This window comes from Hyla sarda, chromosome 1 (genome assembly GCF_029499605.1).
Source record: "Hyla sarda isolate aHylSar1 chromosome 1, aHylSar1.hap1, whole genome shotgun sequence".
Taxonomy (NCBI): Eukaryota; Metazoa; Chordata; class Amphibia; order Anura; family Hylidae; genus Hyla; species Hyla sarda.
The window spans coordinates 96,404,770-96,428,227 of NC_079189.1; the positions used below are offsets into that span (position 1 = coordinate 96,404,770).

The 23,458-nt window shown below is 42.4% G+C and overlaps 1 protein-coding gene across 7 annotated transcripts in view; it reads left to right on the forward strand.

Moving 5' to 3' along the window:
* Positions 1–2,164: 2,164 nt before the first annotated feature.
* The window catches only part of EXOC1 (exocyst complex component 1), a 51,074-nt gene continuing 29,780 nt past the window's right edge, over positions 2,165–23,458 (forward strand). For 2 of the 7 annotated variants that reach the window (XM_056558318.1, XM_056558338.1), the window contains exons 1-9: positions 2,166–2,538; positions 5,603–5,758; positions 7,196–7,326; positions 10,900–11,059; positions 11,654–11,674; positions 14,935–15,119; positions 15,650–15,877; positions 20,741–20,873; positions 20,961–21,070. In XM_056558318.1, coding sequence (XP_056414293.1) covers positions 5,635–5,758; positions 7,196–7,326; positions 10,900–11,059; positions 11,654–11,674; positions 14,935–15,119; positions 15,650–15,877; positions 20,741–20,873; positions 20,961–21,070 — 1,092 coding nt within the window. In that variant the 5' untranslated portion in view covers positions 2,166–2,538; positions 5,603–5,634. Of the gene's footprint in view, positions 2,586–5,602; positions 5,759–7,195; positions 7,327–10,899; positions 11,060–11,653; positions 11,675–14,934; positions 15,120–15,649; positions 15,878–20,740; positions 20,874–20,960; positions 21,071–23,458 lie in introns of all 7 variants that reach the window. The other 5 variants (XM_056558328.1, XM_056558348.1, XM_056558294.1 and 2 more) reach the window with 4 other exon arrangements.

The following is a 23,458-nucleotide window of genomic DNA, read 5'->3' on the forward strand; positions in this document are numbered from 1 at the left end:
GATTAAGAAGTTTGGAATATTGCTGTTTAGAGCGAACCAGAGCACAACCATATCTCTACACTGTTCTCTTACATGACCCATTACATCCCTAGTCCCAACAAGTTTACCCCAGCAGTGCCGGACACTGTTGCTTTCTTTTGTGTTTAATTTACAAATCTGTTTAACTTTCTGGCACCAGTTGATTAAAAAAAAAAGTTTTCCACGTGAGTACCCCTTTAAATGCTTGTCTGCCTGCAATTGTGTTGAGGGGATATGGGCGACTGGGTGATGAAGGAAGTCTAAACCTTTGTGTAAAAACTGAGATCCATTGCTCATCATTGACTGATGCATCTAGGGGGTTTCACCGCCATGAGTTATAACTGTCAGCGAGCGCTATCTGTATAACATGGCCAGCACCTGAGCTCACTACATATCCCCTCTGTGACATTTTGACATGTATACATCAATATTACCTAAGAGGTTAAAGGCTAGGCACAACTTCTTTTAAAACTTGCCAATTTCCTCAAATTTACTCCCTAGAAAAAGAGGAAATATACTCACCTCACTCAGTTCCTTCACTCCACTTCTAGAGCCACCCCAGACCACATCCTGACACCGGCCCAGTCATATAGGAATGAAGAGAAAGGCAGGAGCAGATTGAGGTAAGTATCTGTATATCTGGTCTGTTCTCTTGGGGATAAGCATACCACAGGACTTTTTTTCTTTATAAAGGGTACCTCTCATCAAAAAAACTTTTGATATATTATAGATTAATGTATGCAGAATAACTTTACAATTGCATGTTATTAAAAAATATGCTTCTTTCTATTTAATTTTCCACTTTGAAGAAATGACCACTAGGGGTCTCCCTACCAGTCCTGGCAGCAAGCATTTCAGACTCATGCTGGAGTCCTAAACACTATGAGCTGCCAGTCTGCTTTGTTCACAAAGGAGAACACTCCGAGCTGCCAGCCTGCTTTGTTCACAGCCTGTTTGGCTGTGAACAAGCAGGCTGGCAGCTCTGAGTGTTTAGGACTCCAGCATGAGTCAGAAATGCTTGCTGACAGGACTGATCGGGAAAAATACAATAGAAAGAAGCATATTTTTCATTAACATGCAATTGGAAAGTTATTCAACATTCATTAATCTAAAATATATCAAAAGTTTATTTGATAAGAGGCACCCTTTAATGTATAAACAGGCAAACCTGGTCAATATCAGTGAAAACTTTTGGTCCAGTTTTTCACCTTCATCAAACAATCAGTAAATAAAAAAATCATGCCTCAGACAGAATAACTTAAAATTTAAAATATGTGAATCAATAGACTGGCTATATATTAAAATACGTTTTGTAGCAGGATTAAGCTTTGAAATTCCACTTTCAAATTCCAGAGAAGCAGAGTGCCATTGCTATCAATAGAACAGTGTACATGATGGAACCTCAGCAGCAGAGCTTTCATCTATAGGGAGCGACAATGTCCATGCGGTCCTAGTGATGACTAATCTGAGCGGTCCTAGCGATTACCGACTGACTGTACTTTGTTATGACACCTTTCATTTTACCTTTATATGAATGCGAAAATATTTGTAAGGTGAAAATAAAATAATGCTGGCTATTAGCAGGGGCCCTCGGATGATAAAAACACACATTGTTTACTTTTTTTTTATAGTATAATAATACAAAAACTATTTAAATTGTAATTGTACTGACCCTTAAAATAAAGATCTGACTGGGAGAGCATGGTAAGTGTGCTGTTACACCTTGTTCACACTGGTGTGGTGCTGTGCGGCGTACGCTTCTGCCGTGGCGCCGTGTCTGTTGGGAGGTGCGGCCCATAGACTGGTTTGAGAGGCATTGGGGCTGCTCTGCCAGTGGGTCGTTCCCCCCTGTGGGCAATGGTGTTGCGGCGGTGGTGGTCGCCGCCCAGTGCTGCGCCATTTTATGCTAGGGACGTTAGGGACTCACTCTAAATAGGTGGCCTTGACGTGGCGAGTGGGCTTGTACTTTTTGATCAAAAATGTATACTAACAACCTGTTAGTTTTTTATATTATGCTGAGAAGCAATCAGATCATTATACAAGATTGTAGATGTGCACCATGTCTGTTTCTTCTACCTGAATTCACATAATAAAGATGACATGTCAATTTTTTATTGTAAAATACAGTTGGTCATGCAAAAAAAAAAAGCCCTGACATGGGGGGATTCACCGTAGATTTTATGGAAAAATGAAAGGTGTCCTTACAAAGTACAATTGCTCGTGCAAAATACAAGTCCTGAAGGGGTTAAGCATGTTTTAGTTGAGAGATGTTTCCCAACCTCCTTCACATAACCCTGTTGCTGCAATGCAGAGGAGGACATAACTGGTAGGCCTCTGCCTGTAACAACGGGAAACTGTCTGCGCACTTGTGTATGAATAAAGTTCTAGGAATTTGAATGTTTTTTTTCCCTTCCTTTCGCAAGGGCTTTCTGGGAGGTGTAGTCCGGCTCTGGTGACTGGGAGAGGCAGGGAAGCAGAGAAGACAGCGCCGTGACCCTCCAGCAATCTCCGTGGTTCCCGGTGGGTGTCGGAGCGGCCTCAGTTTACCGTGTAGTTCCGGTAACAATGTGGGGAGGGCTGAGTTGTGTGTGCGGGAGCAGTGCTTATAGCTGAGGGGCCTGTGAACGCCCAATATAGAGGCTGCCTGGCGACATCAGATAGCAGCACAGTGTGACGGCACTTCTGCTCTGCATAGACACCACCTGTCTTGTTGTTGTGTAACGGTGCAGTTATATTCAGCCGTATCACAACACTCTGTCAGTCTATGGGAGTGGTCTCCAAACTGTGGCCCTCCAGCTGTTGCAAAACTACAACTCCCAGCCAGCGGCTGTCCGGGCATTCTGGGAGTTGTAGGTTCGCAACAGCTGGAGGACCACAGTATGGAGACCACTGGTCCATGGGGATACACAGTAGTACTGGACATGTGATGGGTGACAGGACAGGTTAGGCCCTCATTCACACTTCACCAACTGCGGCTGAAATGACCCAAAACGGTCACAGACTCCCTTCTGTAATCTGGAAACTAATAGGCATCTGTCTGTACCAATGACAGGAGTCACTGTCCCCATAATGGCCAGATTTCAGACAAAAATGTGTTGTATGAATAGGATCTACCTTCCAACCTTTTGGATGGCCAGAGAGGCACACCTATGTTTTACTGTATGAACCATACATCTTTAGGTGCATTTCTATATGTCTGAATACATTTTATGGTAGAAATGCATGTTGCAGATATGCTGCAGATTTTCTGCAGCAGGAAATGTGCCCAAGGCAGAAGTGGAAACAGCTGAAAGGAGGAAGTATAGGGGCTCAGAATATCTCTGGGCTGAGATTCCACTTGTAGCAGGCACCGGCAGAAAAAGATGGCAATGCATTTAACCGCTATCTGCCAAAAGAATGAACATGTTCTGGGGTTCACAATTTTTACGGCGGAATTCCTGCTGTGGAAATTCCGTCGTGTGAATGGTGAAGCTCAATCCCATTAAAAACAATGGGAGGCTGCTGCACTGTATTTTCTGTGGTGAAACTCCAAAATGTAACTCCGCCCTTCCATCTGGATCCACTTCTGCCTTTGGCACATTTGTTTTAATGTGTGTTCCTAGCCATCATCTTAATATTATCGCCTGATTCATGTGACTATAACAATTTTTAAGATCCAGATTGCACCAGTTGATGAAATGATCTGCAAGTGGGGAGTGATATAAAGTTGGGAACTAGACTAATCGTTTCTGGAGCAATGTAAAACGTTTAGTAAAGCGTACATGTCATATCACAGAAAAAATAATGCTGATATATGTTATCTACTTGGTCGTGTAGATGCTTTACTTGTCTTTTCTATGTCTAGCTTCTGTATTTGGCTCACAAATCCCTCTGTTCTGCTGCTCACTCATTCTGACATCCACTGCTCAGGAAGGGGTGTGTCCGAGACAAGCTCTGAGCCCGCCCTCACTCACCATGCATTCACTTCTGCCCTGAGTCTGCTGTGCTGGGTCTCTTCATCCAATCACTGCAGGCCCCTCCTCTCTCTGTTTTCAGACAGTAGTCTGATAGACAGGACAGGAGTGAGCACAGACAAGTGCTACTCCCGCCCTCACTTACTGGGCTTTTTTCCATCCTGTGTTTTAGCTGGGACAAAGAGGATTCTTCAGCTGGACAGGACCCCTTCCTTGAAAAAAAGATCAGCACTCATGGAACTATTTTGTTTTGTTTTTAGAAAGTAATGGAATCAATACGAGATCACCTTATAAGAGGGATTTAGCTGTATACCTGCCACCTAAATGTTTGTGTGAATCTGGCAGAAAAAAAACACCACCATAAATTTCCTGATGCATACAGAAATCATATATATAGACCAACTAATCCAATGGGAGCCAGAAGAGTGTCGTTTTGCCCTCCATTAGGGTGACGATTAGTCAGGGTTTTTGTTTATTTGCTGGGTGGAGTAGTGCAGTACTATAGTATAAAACATATACCGTATTTTTCGCCGTATAAGACGCACTTTTTCTTCCCCAAAACTGGGGGGAAAAGTCGGTGCGTCTTATATGGCGAATACACCCCTATCGCGGCGGTCCCTGCGGCCATCAACGGCCGGGACCCGCGGCTAATACAGGACATTACCGATCGTGGTGATGCCCTGTATTAACCCTTCAGACGCGGCGATCAAAGCTGACCGCCACCTCTATAGCGAAAGTGACACTAATCCGGCTGTTCAGTCGGGCTGTTCGGGACCGCCGCGATTTCACCTTACCTGCCTCCTCGGTGTCTTCTCCGTTCAGGGATCCCCTGTATGGCCGGCGCTCTCCTTCCTCGTCATCACGTCGTCGCGTATGTGCATCGGCGTGCGTAATGACGTGATGGCGGCGACGAAGAGCGAGGATACCCGGCCGGCAGCAGAGACGTTCCGGAGCGACGGGGACGCGGCGACAGCGATGGAGCGACATCCAGGGCAGCGGTGACGGGTCCGGAGCGGCGGGGACCCGTGAGTATTACCTCCTATCCAGTAGTCTTCAACCTGCGGACCTCCAGATGTTGCAAAACTACAACTCCCAGCATGCCCGGACAGCCAACGGCTGTCCAGGCATGCTGGGAGTTGTAGTTTTGCAACATCTGGAGGTCCGCAGGTTGAAGACCACTATTGGGTTCAGAATCTTTATTTTTTTAGATTTTGACCCTATAAATTGGGTGCGTCTTATACGCCGGTGCGTCCTATAGGGCGAAAAATACGGTAAACATATACCATGTTTTTTGTATTTTTACTTTTAAACACGGGAGTCTGTGTGTGACAAATGCTACTAAGTGAGGTCAGTCATAAGCATACATGGAAGGTAAACATGGAAGGTATCAGGTAGTCCCTCATATATACCTCCACCTGGCACTGCAAATACGCAGCCTTATTCACCCTACAAGCAATGCAAGTGAGAATATCCCTTTACAGACATCTATGACTGTAGGAACGCTACCATTGGCTCATCCATGAAGAACATACTGTCAGGCTTGGACATTTTATACACAAAATAGTTGCCGTATTATTAGAACTAGATACACTTGACTTACATCATGTATTTATCCTTTCTTCTTATTATAGGGTGACCTAGATGTGAATCCTGCTCCGAGAAGATGACGGCCATCAAGCACGCCCTACAGAGGGATATATTTACCCCAAATGATGAGCGTCTTCTGAGTATTGTCAATGTCTGCAAAGCTGGGAAGAAGAAGAAAAACTGCTTTCTATGTGCTACGGGTAAGTTATGTGAAATTGTGGCCTGTCATATTTGTGTATACAGTGATTTTAAAGTGGTACTCCGGTGGAAAACTTTTTTTTTAAATGAACTGGTGCCAGAAAGTTAAACTACTTCTATTTCAGTACATTTTAGCAGCTTTTTGCTACAGAGGAAAATCTTTATTTTTGTTAATTTCTATTTTGTGTTGTCCACAGTGCTCTCTGCTGACACCTGATGCCCGTATCAGGAACTGTCCAGGGCAGGAGAAAATCCTTATAGCAAACCTATTCTGCTCTCGACATTTCCTGACACAGACAGAGGTGTCAGCAGGGAGCACTGTGGACAACACAAAAAAGTAACTCAAAAAGTAAAGAATTTCCTCTGTAGCATACAGCTGCTAAAAAGTACTAAAAGGATTAAGATTTTTTAATAGAAGTAGCTTATAAATCTGTTTAACTTTCTGGCACCAGTTCATAAAAAAAATAAAATAAATAGTTTTCCACCGGAGTACCCCTTTAAGGTAATGTAGTTAAAATCAATACTGATTGTTTTCTGCTTTATTAAAGAGTACCTGTCACCAAACTAAACTTTTAATATATTGTTTATTATAATAACATAGGGAACAATATATAAAAAGTTTAGTTTGGGGACTACCTCACGTTTACCTTCCATGTATGCTTATGTCTGACCTCACTTTGCTAATTACTTGCTGTTGAAATTCTCAACCTTTATATGTTTTTAATATGATTTAAAAAAAAAAACGTCCACTAGGTGGCTCTGTTCTGTTTCCTGCCACAAGTCAAACAGTTAGTTTGTTCTCCACCCGGGCTTACAGAAGTCCAAACTCAGGAAGTTCATGCATGGCATGGCGAGGCACAGCTCTCAGGCTTCAATGGTGGGGAACGCCAACTTTCTCCTACCAGGAGCTTACACAATGGGAAAGGTATGATACAGAGCTTTTAAAGCTCAGCTCCCAGTGGTTTCGACACCCTCTCCTATCCCATCGATAGGTTATAACTTCTTATGTTCGGATAACCCCTTGACATAATACGTTCCAGAGGCACATTGTGGATCTGGTGCAGTTTGTTGCAGATTTTTGCAAAGAACTTTAACAGGGAAGTCAAAATCAGCTGCCAAACTGCAGCATATTCACCACGTGAACTTATCCTTTAACAACATATTTTAGTTTGGCACAGACATCAAACGTCATGTGGTCAGGCAGAGACGACGTGATAGCTGGTTAGTGAGGTCCTACTAGTGTGCTACTGGGTGGCAATATGGACCATTATTCTAACAATAGAACTACTAAATTGAAGCTGTCAAATGTGTGACATATTGTGTTATTATACAACATTGCTCCTTTTATGCAAGTTACCATTTTTTTTTTTTTACTTGGTAGTCTTCTGACTTTCCAAAGTAATTTGATGTGTTTTATCATGATACCTCTCGTTTTACAGTGACAACAGAGTGGCCAGCACAGGTCAGAGTGGTGAAGGTGAAGAAGTCTGATAAGGGGGACTTCTACAAAACACAGACTGCGTGGCTACTGAATGACCTGTCTATGGTGGATGCCAAAGATGCTCTTAAAGTAAGTGCTGTTTAATGATTTTGACTTAAATCTTCTATGAATACAAATTACTGTGTGTCATCTATTCCTGTTTTGATAGTTTCAATTATTTCATACACATAGTAGATATGTAAAGCAGCATGCAGAAAATGTGGATCATTTTCCATTTTTGTTGTAGAAATACCGCTGTGTTCTGTGGAGAATCATGGCTTCCATTAATAAGTAAACAAAGTCCTGCGTTGCATATATGCAGCTCTAATCACCCTTACCCAGCAGGAGTGAGGTGGCACAGGTGCCAGTTCACGATCGCGTGATTGGTCGGTCCGGACAACCGATCAATTACCTAGCCTGCTGGGCGGTAATCGGGTGGCGATCGGGGCAGTCGGGGGTCCCTTACCTATCCATCAGGGCAGGTGCGGGTCCCTGGCATCGGCGTCGAGGGTCCCTGGCATCGCCGGCGGAGGTCCCTGGCGGCAGCTGTGTCTTCAGTGGCGGCGGATGGATACAGCAGGAGGTGAGCTGTTTGCCTCCTGCTGTTGCTTAGTAGTTATGCAACAGCGGGAGGCACATTTTTTTAATGAAAAGGTGTGCCTCCAGCTGTTGCATAACTACAACTCCCAGCATGCACGGACATACTACATGCTGGGAGTTATAGTAGTGTGCCTCTAGTTGTTGCATAACTACAATTCCCAGCATGCTGAGAGTTGTAGTTTTGCAACAGCTGAAGGCACACTGGTTGTGAAACACTAAGAGTTTGTTACCTAACTATGTGTTAAGCAACCAGTTTGCCTCCAGCTGTTACATAACTACAACTCCCAGCATGCACAGACAGCCAAATGGCATGCTGTGAGTTGTAGTTTTGCAGCAGCTGGAGGTTTGCCCCCCCCCCCCATGTGAATGTACAGGGTACATTCACACATGCGGGGGTTTACAGTGAGTTTCCAGCTGCAAGTTTGAGCTGCTGCAAATTTTCCACCACAGCTCAAACTCCCAGCGGGAAACTTACTGTAAACCCCGCCTGTGTGAATGTACCCTAAAAATACTACACTACACAAAATAGTACATATACACCTCCTCACCCCTCTCACCCAATAAAAATGAAAAACTTCTCGTACGGCACTGTTTCCAAAACTGAGCCTACAGCTATTGCAAAACAATAACTCCCAGTATTGCCAGAGAGCCATTGTCTGTCTAGGCATGCTGGGAGTTTTGCAACAGCTGGAGGCGCCCTGTTTGGGAAACACTGTCATAGGGTATTTTTGATATCGGAGGCAAGTGTAATACTTGCATCTGGGTCCACCCCCATGCAAATCCCTAATTTAGGCTTCAAATGCGCATGGAGCTCCCTCACTTCGGAGCCCTGTCGTATTTCAAGGCAACAATTTAGTGCCACGTAATGGGGTATTTCCGTACTCGGGAGAAATTGCCTAACAAATTTTGGGGGGCATTTTCCCCTTTTACCCCTTATGAAATTGAAAAGTTGGGGTCTACACCAGCATGATAGTGTAAAAAAAAGTTAATTTTTTACACTAACATGCTGGTGTTGTCCCATACCTTTTCATTTTCACAAGAGGTAAAAGGGGAAAAAAAAGACCCCCAAAATTTTTAACACAATTTCTGAGTACGGAAATACCCCATATGAGGACATAAAATGCTCTGCGGGTGCATAACACGACTCAGGAGTGAGAGTGCACCATGTACATTTGTGGTGATTTGCACAGGGGTGGTTGATTGTTACAGCAGTTCTGACATAAACGCAAAAAAATAAAACACCCACATGTGACCCCATTTTGGAAACTAAACCCCTCACGGAATGCAACAAGGGGTATAGTGAGCCTTAAAGGGGTTATCCAGGAAAAAACTTTTTTTTATATATCAACTGGCTCCAGAAAGTTAAACAGATTTGTAAATTACTTCTATTAAAAAATCTTAATCCTTTCAGTACTTATGAGCTTCTGAAGTTAAGGTTGTTCTTTTCTGTCTAAGTGCTCTCTGATGACACGTGTCTCGGGAACCGCCCAGTTTAGAAGCAAATCCCCATACCAAACCTCTTCTAAACTGGGCGATTCCCGAGACAGGTGTCATCAGAGGATTTAGACAGAAAAGAACAACCTTAACTTCAGAGGCTCATAAGTACTGAAAGGATTAAGATTTTTTAATAGAAGTAATTTACAAATCTGTTTAACTTTCTGGAGCCAGTTGATATATTAAATAAAAGTTTTTTCCTGGATAACCCCTTTAACACCCCACAGGTGTTAGACGAATTTTCGTTAAAGTTGAACGCGAAAATGAAAAATTGTATATATTTTTTTCACTAAAATGCTGGTGTTACCCCAATTTTTTTAATTTCACAAGAGGTGATAGGAAAAAAAGACCCCCAAAATTTGTAACACCATTGCTTCTGAGTAAGGGAATACCCCATATGTGGATGTAAAGTGCTCTGCGGGCGCACTACAGGGCTCAGAAGAGAAGGAGCGCTATTGGGCTTTTGGAGAGAGAATTAGGCTGGAATTGAAGGCCACGTGCGTTTACAAAGCCCCCATGGTGCCAGAACAGTGGACCCCCCCACATTTTATCCCATTTTTGAAACTACAGCCCTCACGGAATGTAACAAGGGGGCAGTAAGCATTTACACCCCACAGGTGTCTGACAGATTTTTTGAACAGTGGTCCATGAAAATGAAAAATTTAGTTTTTCATTTGCACAGCCCACTGTTCCAAAGGTCTGTAAAACGCCGGTGGGGTGTAAATGCTGACTGCACCCCTTATTACATTCCGTGAGGGTTGTAGTTTCCAAAATGGGGTCACATGTGGGGGGGGTCCACTGTTCTGGTAGCACGGGGGCTTTGTAAACGCACATGGTCCCTGACTTCAAAGATAGAAAAATGTTAAATTTTCGAATTTTCCATGAAAATTTTTGAGTTTTTCACCAAGAAATGATGCAAGTATCGACAAAAATTTACTACTATGTTAAAGTAGAATATGTCACACAAAAAACTATCTCGGAATCAAATTCATAAGTAAAAGCATCCCAGAGATTTTCCGTCAGAGTAGTTTTTTTTTTTTTTTTTATCCATTGTGCCCAGGCTGCAAAAATTAAAACGGCAAACTGTAACTTGCCTTTCGTCGCTTCCCCGATGTGCCGATATAAGTCTTCAATTTTCTGGGCCCTGTCCTCTCCCGCATCTTGAAGCCAGACACATCTCACTGCGATCAGCTTTTTGCCAGCCTCAGCAATGTCCCACCTCAGTGGTTGACATGCCGAGTGCGGTGTCATGTAAGGAGCCTGGGCAGAAGGGGGAAGGCAGAGCCCAGGCTCCTTACATGCCACTGCGCTCTGCCTATCACTGGCCGAGGCGGGACAGGCTGTGAGAAGGCTTGGGGAAGCAGCAGCGGTGATGTCGGCGTGCTCTTGCCATACACCAAACCTGTCACCGGAATAAGGAAGATAATGGACGAACGGGACCACCGATTGTGGATAGGTAAGTATCATTATCATCAATGTCGCCTGTATTGACAGGTTAGTGCAGGTGACACTGATGACAGATTCTCTTTAAGCCCACAACTTTTGTTTTGACTAAATATTTTCTTGCAGGAAAGTCCAGATTTTGACCTCCATTTTGACAAAGTCTACAAGTGGGTCGCCAGCAGTCCTGCTGAGAAGAATGCCTTTATTTCCTGCATCTGGAAGCTGAACCAGCGATATCTAAGGAAAAAAATTGACTTTGCAAATGTCAGCTCCCAGCTTTTGGAAGGTATGTTTTGAGAGAATGGTAGTGGTATTATGTTTTTTTATTCCTTTGTATATGCAGGACCATAGTTGTAAGGAGGATGATGCCAAGATAACTTAATGAAAGTTTCTGTACATAGTAGGTCTTCCTTGGATGTACATGTCAGCACTATTCCCAAACATTCCCTATACTTTTACTTAAGTAAAATGATTAGCTTTGGATTCAGCATGCCAGAGTTCTGAGCACAACTGGTTATCCTTCACACCTGCTGCCTGCTGTAGCCATAGATTTTAGACATGTTATTGTACTGTCATGTATAACACTTAAAAATTGGCAGTAAAAAGAATTTATTTTTAACCTTTAAGCCTCTAGTTTATGGAGAATGTCAGCATGCACAGATCTACCAGCATTTGTATATGGAGCCATCTGTCTGTAGATTTGTCTATTAAGAGGAACGAGTTTGCCAACAAATAACTTTCTTGTTTAATTGTGTCCACTTAGTTTTCTAATGGATGCTTATTGTGTATTTATGTGTGAGTTCAATCTACGTCTGTCTCGCTATAATGCTCCTTTGCTTACTGTCCTCTGCTCTTTTTTCCCATACTTATTACTCTGCAGAACTCCCTAAAGTTGCTGAAGGTGGGTGATCTGCCTTTTTTCTCTACTTCTCTGTCAGATAACTTTTATCTCTGGTGTTTTGTAAACCTTTTCTAAATTTTACAGCAATTCCCTTTTATACATTTATTTCAAACTTATTATAGCTTAGTCATACTACATTGTCCATCAGTGGCATACTTTGTGTGTGGTAACACCCCTATGTATACCTCTGAGATATAGCTATAACAGATACCACTTTGTGGCATCCATGATACATAGACTCCCATGTTAAAAAAGGAAAAAATGGATTGTGCAGTATTTGGTTTTATTGGATGTTGCACTGTGAAATAGTCTGGTTATTCCATCAAGCATATAGACAGAAAACCTTTTAGGTTGCTGTTTTGGCCTTCGAGTAATGGGGGTATGTTCATATGCTTACTTTTATTTGCAGGGAGATTTCCCTATGCATACAGCAAATGTGGTGCTGTGCAAATAGCCCTACTAAGGTTGAAGGGGTACTCCGGTGAAAAACTATTTTTTATTTTTTTTTAAATCAACTGGTGCCAGAAAGTTAAACAGATTTGTAATTTACTTCTATTAAAAAATCTTAATCCTTCCTGTACTTATTAGCGGCTGAATACTACAGCGGAAATTCTTTTCCGTTTGAAACACAGAGCTGTCTGCTGACATCATGAGCACAGTGCTCTCTACTGACATCTCTGTCCATTTTGTGAACTGTCCAGAACAGCATATGTTTGCTATGGGGATTTCCTTTTACCCTGGACAGTTCCTAAAAATGGACAGAGATGTCAGCAGAGAGCACTGTGCTCATGATGTCAGCAGACAGCTCTGTGTTTCAAACGGAAAAGAATTTCCACTGAAGTATTCAGCAGCTAATAAGTACAGGAAGGATTAAGATTTTTTAATAGAAGTAATTTACAAATCTGTTTAACTTTCTGGCACCAGTTGAAAAAAAAAAAGTTTTCCACCGGAGTACCCCTTTAAGTTACTACAGTATATTTTCACATTTTTAAGGCCATTTTATCCTGTTTGTCGGGTATTGTTAATCCTGCTGTTATTTATAATCCATAGCAGCAAATAACAATTTTTACAATATAGACATTGACGGACACTTTTCCATAGACTTTAATATAGACTTTAAATACAATTTTACAACTATGTTTTTTGTTTAAAAAAAAACAAAGCAAAAAAAAAAAACTGTGTGAATATAGCCCTAAATAGGAGTGAAACATAATACATGGGACTGCAGGTAGGAAGAAATCCTGTTCCCTTTAGATGCTCTTTCCAGCATTACAAGGAGCATACTGGTAGTGTTTGTGTCAGTGGGAGGTATAGACAGGGGTCTGTTTTGTTGGCCTTCACCACATCAACATAATAACATTTTTATATACAGTAATCCCTCAACTTACAATGGCCTCAACATACAATAGTTTCAACATACAATGGTCTTTCCTGGACCATTGTAACTTGAAACCAGACTCAACATACAATGCTACAGACAGTCCAGATCTGTGAAATGTGTCACAACTGGAAGAACTGACTAATCAGAATGGACATTTTACTGGTAAATCACCTCTATTACTGAAGTGCGTGCACTGACTGGCTGTCTGGTAGCGCCCCCTACAGTACAGGGAGGAACTACAAGTTCTGTACTACTCCTTACCTGTGCCAGGGTTAGCTGCTCCTTTGGACACCAAGTAAGGGTGGCTCCATTTGGGACACTGTGTGTACTGTATAGGACCCTGAAGAACCATTGTTTTCCAACCAGGGTGCCTCCAGCTGTTGCAAAACTACAACTCCCAGCATGCCCGGACAGCGAACGGCTGGGAGTTGTAGTTTTACAACATCTGGAGGTCCGCAGGTTGAAGACCACTGTTATAGATGAACAGCCTCTTCCTGGAAATGAATTCATTTGGCTACTAGATTAATAAAAGAAAACAACAGATCGTCATTGCTTAGTTACTAATGAATCTGGAGTCCTATTCTTAGCAATATGAAAAAAACATTATTGCTTAGTTCTCTACTAGAGATGAGCGAATTTACAGTAAATTCGATTCGTCACGAACTTCTCGGCTCAGCAGTTGATGACTTTTCCTGCATAAATTAGTTCAGCTTTCAGGTGCTCCGGTGGGCTGGAAAAGGTGGATACAGTCCTAGGAGACTCTTTCCTAGGACTGTATCCACCTTTTCCAGCCCACCGGAGCACCTGAAAGCTGAACTCATTTATGCAGGATAAGTCATCAACTGCCGAGCCAAGAAGTTCGTGACGAATCGAATTTACTGTAAATTCACTCATCTCTATTCTCTACATCTGTAGCATTTGAAGACCTGCGAGTGTGTCCTTATTGTGTCACCAGAATATACAGTGAAGAAAATGGTTTCAGTACAAGACAATGAAGGATAGAGTAAGAAAAAAAATGTTTTTAGTGAATATAAAAAGTGTTTGGGGAAGATTTATCAAAACCTGTCCAGAGGAAAAGTTGCTGAGTTGCCCATAGCAACCAATCAGATCGCTTCTTTCATTTTTCTGAGGCCTTTTCAAAAATTAAAGAAGCGATCTGATTGGTTGCTATGGGCAACTCAGCAACTTTTCCTCTGGACAGATTTTGATAAATCTTCCCCTTTTGAACATGTATTGTACCCCACCTCTAATCATAAAGTGCACTTCATATAGGGGGGAATTCATCAAAGGTTACTCCAGAAAGTCATTATATAAGTAGTTTCTTTTCTGCTTTTGGTTTTTCTTTCTTGCTCAAAATTTATCAAAATGTCGCACGGCAGTGGTAAATTTTGCGCATGAAAGTCAAACTTTGAAAATCACCTCACAAAGCAAGTTTTTAAACACAGGATTTTATGTGCTTTGCTGTATTTTTTACTTCCGTGCGACTTTTTTTTGCGAATGTCGCTATAACAAATTCACTACTACTGCAAAGTGAAAAATTGAAAACTTGCTTACCTAGGAATTTTAACAAAACTTGCTTACCCTCAATAAGTCGCACGAAAAGTTGCTTTGGCGCTTCACGCGACAATTTATGCACATAAAATAAGCAAAAAAAAGTCATTTAGCAGCTTTGATAAGTTCCCCTCATAGTCCTAGAAATTACACTATACCGGACTGTATGATTGTATAAATTCACTTTATGAATTGAGCTGGAAAAGTGTCAAAAAAAAAATTCTGGAGCATTTGCAGTAATGAATCTGTCCCACTTTTGCGAAAATCAAAAGCCATTCCAATGACTTATCTTATGTGTATTTTTCTTTTCTTTTTTGGATATTCTAAGAATCTGTTCCCAGTGGGGAGAATCAGAGTGTGACCGGAGGAGAAGAGGAGGCAGCCGAGTACCAAGAGCTAAATACTCGAGAGAAGCAGGACATTGAGTTCATGATGGAGGGCTGTGAATATGCTATTTCTAATGCAGAAGCCTTTGCAGAAAAGTTATCTAGGGAGCTTCAGGTTCTGGATGGGGTAAGTATAAGGATAGTTTTTATGTCATTTGTATTTCTCATCTTGAGGATAGAAATGTTGCGTATGCCAATGACTGGCTTCGTATGTTGGTCTGTGTGCCAATCTGTGCATGTGCACTGAGAAAGGAAACAAGACCATGTTTTTTTTCATAGCTGGTGCCCATGGACCTGAAGCAATGTGGTGTCATTTCCTCTGAATGGTAGAGCAAATTTAGTTATAAGGGTAGAGTCACACATAGCGTATTTAACGCTGCGCAAAATCCGCTACCTAGCAGGAAATCCACTTTTAGATGGAGGCGGGCTTGCATGTTACAGTCATGCCCGCGTGCTGGCCCCGCCTCCAAACCCTCACTGCACACACAGGGCTGCTGCAGGTGTCTGCTCATAGGAGAATATGCAGCGTATCTCCCTCTGCTCAGCTGCGTATACGCTACGTGTGACCCTACCCTTATAAGACTTTTCTCTCCTGTAACATAAGATGCTGGAACATTTAGCAGAGGTTAATGTTTGTGGAATTATTTTACTTTCCAGGCAAATATCCAATCCATCATGGCTTCAGAGAAACAAGTGAACATCCTGATGAAGCTGTTGGATGAGGCTCTGAAGGAGGTGGACCAGATAGAAGGAAAGTTAAGCAGCTATGAGGAGATGCTTCAGAGTGTGAAGGAGCAGATGGATCACATCTCTGAAAGCAACCACCTGATCGAGCTCAGCAAAGCCAACAGTGAGACCCTGCTGGGAGAAATTGAGTTTCTTGTGGTAAGTACCTTGTAATAAAGATGTAGAGTGTTTTTGATTATTGGCTGTTATAAGTGGGAGCTTTTCTGCGTATTTTGCTTGGTGTGTAACGTATAAAAAATATTTTGAGGTCTTGTGCAGTGAAGTGTGCCCTGAACTGTCTAAGGCTGCATTCACATCTCGTTTTTACACTACGGGTGCCGGATCCAGCTGGGGGAGGGGCAAACCGGGCTCCCCGGTACCCCAGCTGGACCAGCGCTGAATTCCATTCACTTTAATGAGCCGACCGGAGTCGAAGGGTGACTCCGGTCGGCTCATCTGTGACCCGTATGCAGTTTCCTGACCGGACCTAAAACCATAGTATACTACGGTTTTAGGTCCGGTCACAAAACTGGATACGGGTCAAAACTGAGCCGACCGGAGTCACCGTTTGACTCTGGTCGGCTCATTAAAGTGAATGGAGTTCAGTGCTGATCCGGTTGGGGTACGGGAGAGTCCGGTTTGCCCCAGCCGGATCCGGCACCCGTAGTGTAACAACGAGATGTGAATGCAGCCTTATTAATTACAGCACTCCTGCATTTTCTGGTAACTTTAGGGATAGGCTGTACCTTTCCTCTACACTGCACACATACAGACGAGGGGATCAAGTGCTGCCGCCTCTTGTCGTCTATCTCTCGCCAGCTGTTGTTTGATCTCTCAATGAAGTGATCAGTTTGGAGTCCGGCTGGAACAATGTTTCAGCCTGAATGATGAGTTGGAGGGAGGGGAAACAGAAGGGAGCCTAATAAGTGGAGAAATTGGCATTTTTCTCTGAGATACACTGCAACATTTCTTATAATCATTTGTTTTATTGATCTGTGAAAGTTTGTTCATTCTCTGTTAAGCGTGATGTTGTGGTAGGTGTTACTGTGCAGAATTGTATAGCAATAATTAAATCACAATGGGGGAGATTTATCAAAACCTGTGCAGGAGAAAAGTTGCCCATGGCAACCAGTTAGATTTCTTCTTTTATTTTTAACAAGGCATCTGCAAAATGAAAGAAGCAATCTGATTGGTCGCTATGGGCAACTGGGCAACTTTTCCTCTGCACAGGTTTTGGTAAATCTCCCCAATGTTTGTGAATGGAAATTAATGAACCCCTTGGAATTTCAGACTTAAGTACATTCCATTACATTCTACCGTTAGTGTTTTCTTGGTCAAGTGTAAATTCCATGTGTGAGAAACAGAGAAAAAAATGGTTTTGGTTTCCAACTACTCTGAGTTGTCGGGAAAAAATCCACAACAATTCAACAAATTCGGGTTGGAAACCTTTATAAATACATAGGAAAGCTCAGAAATGTCGGGTTACGCCCCTTTTTCGGGTTTGGGAGAATCCACATCAGGTCCGTCTGGAAAAAATGTTGCATCATGTCGCAGACTGGCGCACGATGTCTGCGACATTTCGCAGACAAAGATGCGCCAAAAAAACCTGACAAAACAACTCTGGTTTAGAATAGTAAATGAGGGCCAATAAATCAATTTCTAGAATTGCATGATGATGCTAAATAAAACACCACTTACACTGTGAGGGAGATTTAAGACCTGTGCTGAGAAAAAGTTGGCCTAGTCGCCCATAGCAACCAATCAGATTGCTTCTTTTATTTTTTAGAGGCCTTTTTAAAAATCAAAGAAGCGATCTGATTGGTAACTATGGACAACTGGTCAACTTTTTCTCTACACAAGTTTTAATGAATCATTAAAACTCTACATAAGTTTTAATGATCCCCTACAGCTCTTTCCGGTTCCCCAATCCTTTTTTTCTCTTCCTGCTGCAGAGATGAGAGCTTGTTTCAGTACATGCTAACTCGTCCAATCACTGGCTGCAGCAGTGTCCTGTCTTGGCCAGTCATTGGCTGAGCAGGCAGGTTCTGCAACAAACACTCAAATTGGAAACAAGGCAGGGCTAAGTCACTTTAGTTTTTTTTTTTTTCCCTATTTCCCCCCCCTATTTTCCCCTTTAATACATTTCCTCTGTTGCTAAGTACCACTGCAAGTTCAATGAACAAAGCTATGATCTTTTAGGGTCCAATCACACAAAGTTGATATGCTGCAGATTTTCTGAATTGTACACTGCCCAAAAAAATTAAGGGAACACTTAAACAACACAATGTAACTCCAAGTCAATCACACTGTCCACTCAGGAAGCAACACTGATTGACAATCAATTTCACATGCTGTTGTGCAAATGGAACAGACAACAGGTGGAAATTAGCAAGACACCCCCAGTAAAAGAGTGGTTCTGCAGGTGGTAACCACAGACCACTTCTCAGTTCCAATGCTTCCTGGCTGATGTTTTGGTCACTTTTGAATGATAGCGCGGTGCATTCACTCTAGTGGTAGCATGAGACAGAGTCTACAACCCACACAAGTGGCTCAGGTAGTGCAGCTCATCCATGATGGCACATCAATGGGAGCTGTGGCAAGATGGTTTGCTGTGTCTGTCAGTGTAGTGTCCAGAGCATGGAGGTGCTACCAGGAGACAGGCCAGTACATCAGGAGAAGTGGAGGAGGATATAGGAGGGCAACAACCCAGCAGCAGGACCACTACCTCCGCCTTTGTGCAAGGAGGAGCAGGAGGAGCACTGTCAGAGCCCTGCAAAATGACCTCCAGCAGGCCACAAATGTGCATGTGCCCACTTAAACGGTCAGAAACAGACTCCATGTGCTTGCCAGAGGTAGCCTGACTGCCATTAGGTACTGAGATGAGATCCTCAGACCCCTTGTGAGACCATATGCTGGTGCGGTTGGCCCTGGGTTCCTCCTAATGCAAGACAATGCTAGACCTCATGTGGCTGGAGTGTGTCAGCAGTTCCTGCAAGAGGAATGCATTGATGCTATGGACTTGCCCGCCCGATACCCAGACCTGAATCCGATTGAGCACATCTCGGACATCATGTCTCACTCCATCCACCAACGCCATGTTGAACCACAGACTGTCCAGGAGCCACCTCATCAGGAGCATGCCCAGGCGTTGTAGGGAGGTCATACGGGCATGTGGAGGCCACACACACACACACTACTGAGTCTCATTTTGACTTGTTTTAAGGACATTACATCAAAGTTGGATCAGCCTGTAGTGCGGTTTTTGAGTGTTACTCTGTATCCAGACCTACATGGGTTGATAAATTAGATTTACATTGATAATTTTTGTGTGATTTTGTTGTCAGCACATTCAACTATATAAAGACGAAAGAATTTCATATGATTAGTTCATTCAGATCTAGGATGTGTTATCTTAGTGTTCCCCTTATTTTTTTTCAGCAGTGTATTTGCATGCCGGAAATCTTCAGCCTATTACTGTGACAGCAAAGTGGATATAGTGTGTAAAAAAAAAAAAAAAATTAAGCCAAATGCTGCATGAAAAAAATCTACTCACATAATTAATCTTTGGTACGGATTTCAGTTTATGCTGTGGAGTTACCCCACTGACCTTAGTGGGAAGTCAAAATCCTCAATTAATCCATATTTGTTGCAGATTTTGCAGCAGGAATGCAATAGCTTTGCAGTAAACTCCACAACTGCGGATTTTAAATACATAGATTTGTTTTTAATTTCTTTTATTATTTGAGAGGTACTCCAGTACTTAATAACTTATCCTCTAGAGCAGGCATAGGCAACCTTTGGCACTGCAGATGTTTTGGACTACATCTCCCATAATGCTTTGTCAGCATTTTGGCTGTAAGAGCATCATGGGAGATGTAGTCCAAAACATCTGCAGTGCCGAAGGTTGCCTATGGCTGGTCTAGAGGATAAGTGTCTGATCGCTGGGACCCCCTCATGATCTCCAGAACAGACATAACATAATGGAAGATAGAAAGTACCACATCACTCACGTTCTGCAGGCAAAAAATCAGAGTTCTTTATTCCAAAAAAGGAAAGCAAGTTACATCAGGATGGAGCGGGATGGCAGGACCAGTTGAAGCAGCAGAGGCTGTGAAATGGGCATAGTCCTGTCATCTAGCTCCTCTCTGATGTAACTTGCAGAATGTGAGTGCCTTGGTACTTTCCATCTTACTTTGTTATGCCTGGAGGCATGCTATTCGTTACTACTGAGCACCTAAATAACTGCACAATTACCAGCTGAATTTTTATTTATTTTCAAATCAAATATTTATAAAATTTTATATAAAAAGAAAAAATATGCAGGGTAACTAAATCGTACAGTGTAAGAAACACAATGCGTCTAAGAGTAAAATTACACAATGCGGTACTCATGGTGTAACAAGTGTGTGCAATTAGTGAGCAGTGCCGACTGCATATCTTTGGTGTGTATCTCCAGAACAGGCCCTTTCTCTCCCTGTGCAGAGTGTCTTTATGAGTGCTGTACTCGTGTATCTCTGGTGTGCTCATAGAAAGTGCATGGAGCATGTGCCAACAGGGAGAAACAGGCCTTGTTCTAGAGAGCAGAAAAGCGCTGTCCCAGCTCAGCTGATGTTTTTCCGAACAGACTACAGCCTCAGTGATTGTGTCTGGAATGTCAGCAGGAGAGCTGGGACAATGCATCATTGGGGCAAGTAAACAGAGGGACCAGGGCAGAGCAGAGCACCTTTGCTGAACTGTGTTCAGCACTGTTTTTGCTTTTATTTTTGTTTTAAACTAAACCAGAACCCCTTTAACATAATCCACAGTGACAAATCTGGCCTCTGGAAGCATACCTTTACTGGTGAGCTACCGGTAGTTCAAGAAGTACAAACATGTTTCTATGGGTCTAGGATGTCTTTATTATATTTGCGGTTTCTTTTTTCTATTTCAGGTGAAGTCTTTGTTTTAGATTTGTTTTACCTGTTTTGTATGTGATCGATATAAAACATAGGGAGGCATATAAGTGTTTGCGTTGTGTTTCAGAACCATATGGACCTATCTAAAGGTCACATTAAAGCACTTCAGGATGCTGATCTTTCTTCATCACGTGGGATTGAGGCCTGCACAAATGCAGCAGAAGCGCTTCTACAGTGCATGAATGTCACTCTCCAGCCAGGTGAGCACAATGATGTTTTCTATAGGAATGTTCTTTTATCCGTTGTCCATTCTATTGATGACTAAACAATCTCTTGATCTGGCATAGGACACGCCATGCTTCAGGCTGTCAAGCAGCAGCAGCAGATGTTCAGAGACCTCCGAGAGCAGTTTGCTCGTAGACTAGCCAGCCACTTGAACAATGTGTTCGTCCAACAGGTACTTGGTACTATTCAAATCTACTCTCTAATTATATCCACTCACATGCAGAAATGTAAAAAGTAATTTATATTTATAAAGCAATAGTATAGTCCTTGAAACTATATTTGGGATTGTAAACAGGTTAGAAATCACTTGACCATTATTAGTTATTATTTTATCAATATTCCCAATCTATGGATATTGATGCAGCTTGGCCCGTTGAAGTTGATGAGATGAGCTGCACAATACCAGGTACAGCCACTAGCCATTGTACGGCAGTATATAAGGTTGGATGTGAAGGTGCTATAGCAGTGGTTCTCAACCTGGGGTACAAGTTCCCCCAGGGGTACTTGAAAAAAAAATCAGTAATGGCAGCCACAGCCACTGGTTACTGGTCTTGAGCATTTTGAAAGAAATGGTAGGCTCATGTCACTGCACCGAGGAGTGGAGCAGAAGGTCAGCAAAGGTGTAGCACGGGCACTGGGCTGCTGTGGGCAGTAACTACCATCAGCTTTGTTGCTCCACTGCCCCTGCAGACCAGGGACCTACTACTATGAGCCATAGCAATACAGTAGGTCCCCTTACCAGAGGAGAAGTGGAGCACCAAAGTGGGATTGTATGGTGGCCTACAACTATATATGGGGGCAGTTTGGGGGGCCAACAGCTATATTTGGGGGCACAGAGGGGGCCTAACAACTTTATGGGGATGCAAAGCTGGTACTATTACTGTGTATGACAATAAACATGGGGAGTTTGAAAATAGGTGGGTATTGTACGGCAGAAAGGAACCTAAAATGTTTGTTTGGCTGGTTCTGTGGAGAAGTCTTGTATGTGAAAAATCTTAATGGCGGTCTAGGCCAGATAATGAAGAAAAAAAAAAGAAAACAACTCCGGTTAGAGAAGACGTCACCTGTAAATCGGGGGACTGGGGAGATAGAGTGAGGAACATGGGGCCTGTTATAGAGGAAAGTAAAGCATATGAATTATACTATATTCATTACAAAATATCTCTAATATGGGGGTCCAATTTTTTTGGAATGGGCTGTCAAGGGGTACTCAGGCAAAAAAGGTTGAGAACCACTGGGCTAGATCACTCACACTAGTGCTTTAGTCAGTTCATTGACAGGGGTTTCGGGAGTCAGACCCCTTTCAATTTGGATATTGATGGCCTATACTAAGGATAGATCACAGAAAAAAGGCCACACTTACTGATTAAAGGTTACTGAAACCAGGGTAGGCTAGGTTGCTGCCCTTGTATCAGTAACCTTTAACAAGTAAGTGTACCCTTTTTCTGTGATTTATTTTAATGATTTATGTCCACTTTTCAGTGTTTTTTTTCTATACTAAGGATAGGCCTACATTTAAAAAATCTTTGTTATTCCATGTAATGTTCTTTTCCACAGATCAAATATTTTTATGGGAAATTATAATATGGGATTGTTCTTTTATTCTAGAATATTGTATGTAAAAAGAAAGATATCTAGGTAAACAAATCATCCATGTAACTAGTGCCCCACAAAATTTAAGACAGGTTTTTAGAGGGGTTTTTACAATCACTGAAAATGATGTCCTAAAACAGTTGCAAAATTTCAACTCCCAGCATGCCCGGACAGCCAACGGCTGTCCGGGCATGCTGGGAGTTGAAGTTTTGTAACAGCTGGAGGGTCACAGTTTGAGACCACTGTTCTAAAGATATGCCTTCACTTTCTGATCCTTGGGAGCAGACATTCAGGTTTTCCCCAAAAGCTAAAAATGGAGTAAACTAACTTTCACAACTATTCCCTTTGCATGCTTCACTCAAGGGAATTTTACCAGCAGGGAAGATAACTTCGTATGCTTTTAAGGCTGGGTTCACACCACGTTTTTCAAATACGGTAACCGTACACGGTTTTCCGCAAAAAAACGTACACGACCGTATCCGAAACCGTATGCATAGAGAATGCATTGTAAACCGTATTCCAAATGTTGTGTACGGTTGCATCCGTTTTGCCTCGGATACGGTTTTGCCGATTTTTGAACCGTAGGCAAAAACGCTGTCGACCACGTTTTTGCCTCCGGTTGGAAAACTGTATGCGAACCGTATGCGGTTCTTTTAACATTGTTGTCTATGAGAACCGTACACAGAATTTCAGAATACGGTTGCACACGGTTTTCTAATCCGTTTTTGGAGTTGACACATGCGCAGATTGGAATTTCAATAGAACAATAGTAACTTTATTAAATTGCTGGAAAACTAATTCCAACAAAATAGCAAAACCGTTGGCAAAAACTGATGCAAACTGATAGAACCGTACGGGGAAAAACCGTATACGTTTTAATTTGGAGTCATACGGTTGCATACGGTTTTTGCCATACGTTTTTTAGCGGAAAACCGTATACGGTAACAGTATTTGAAAAACGTGGTGT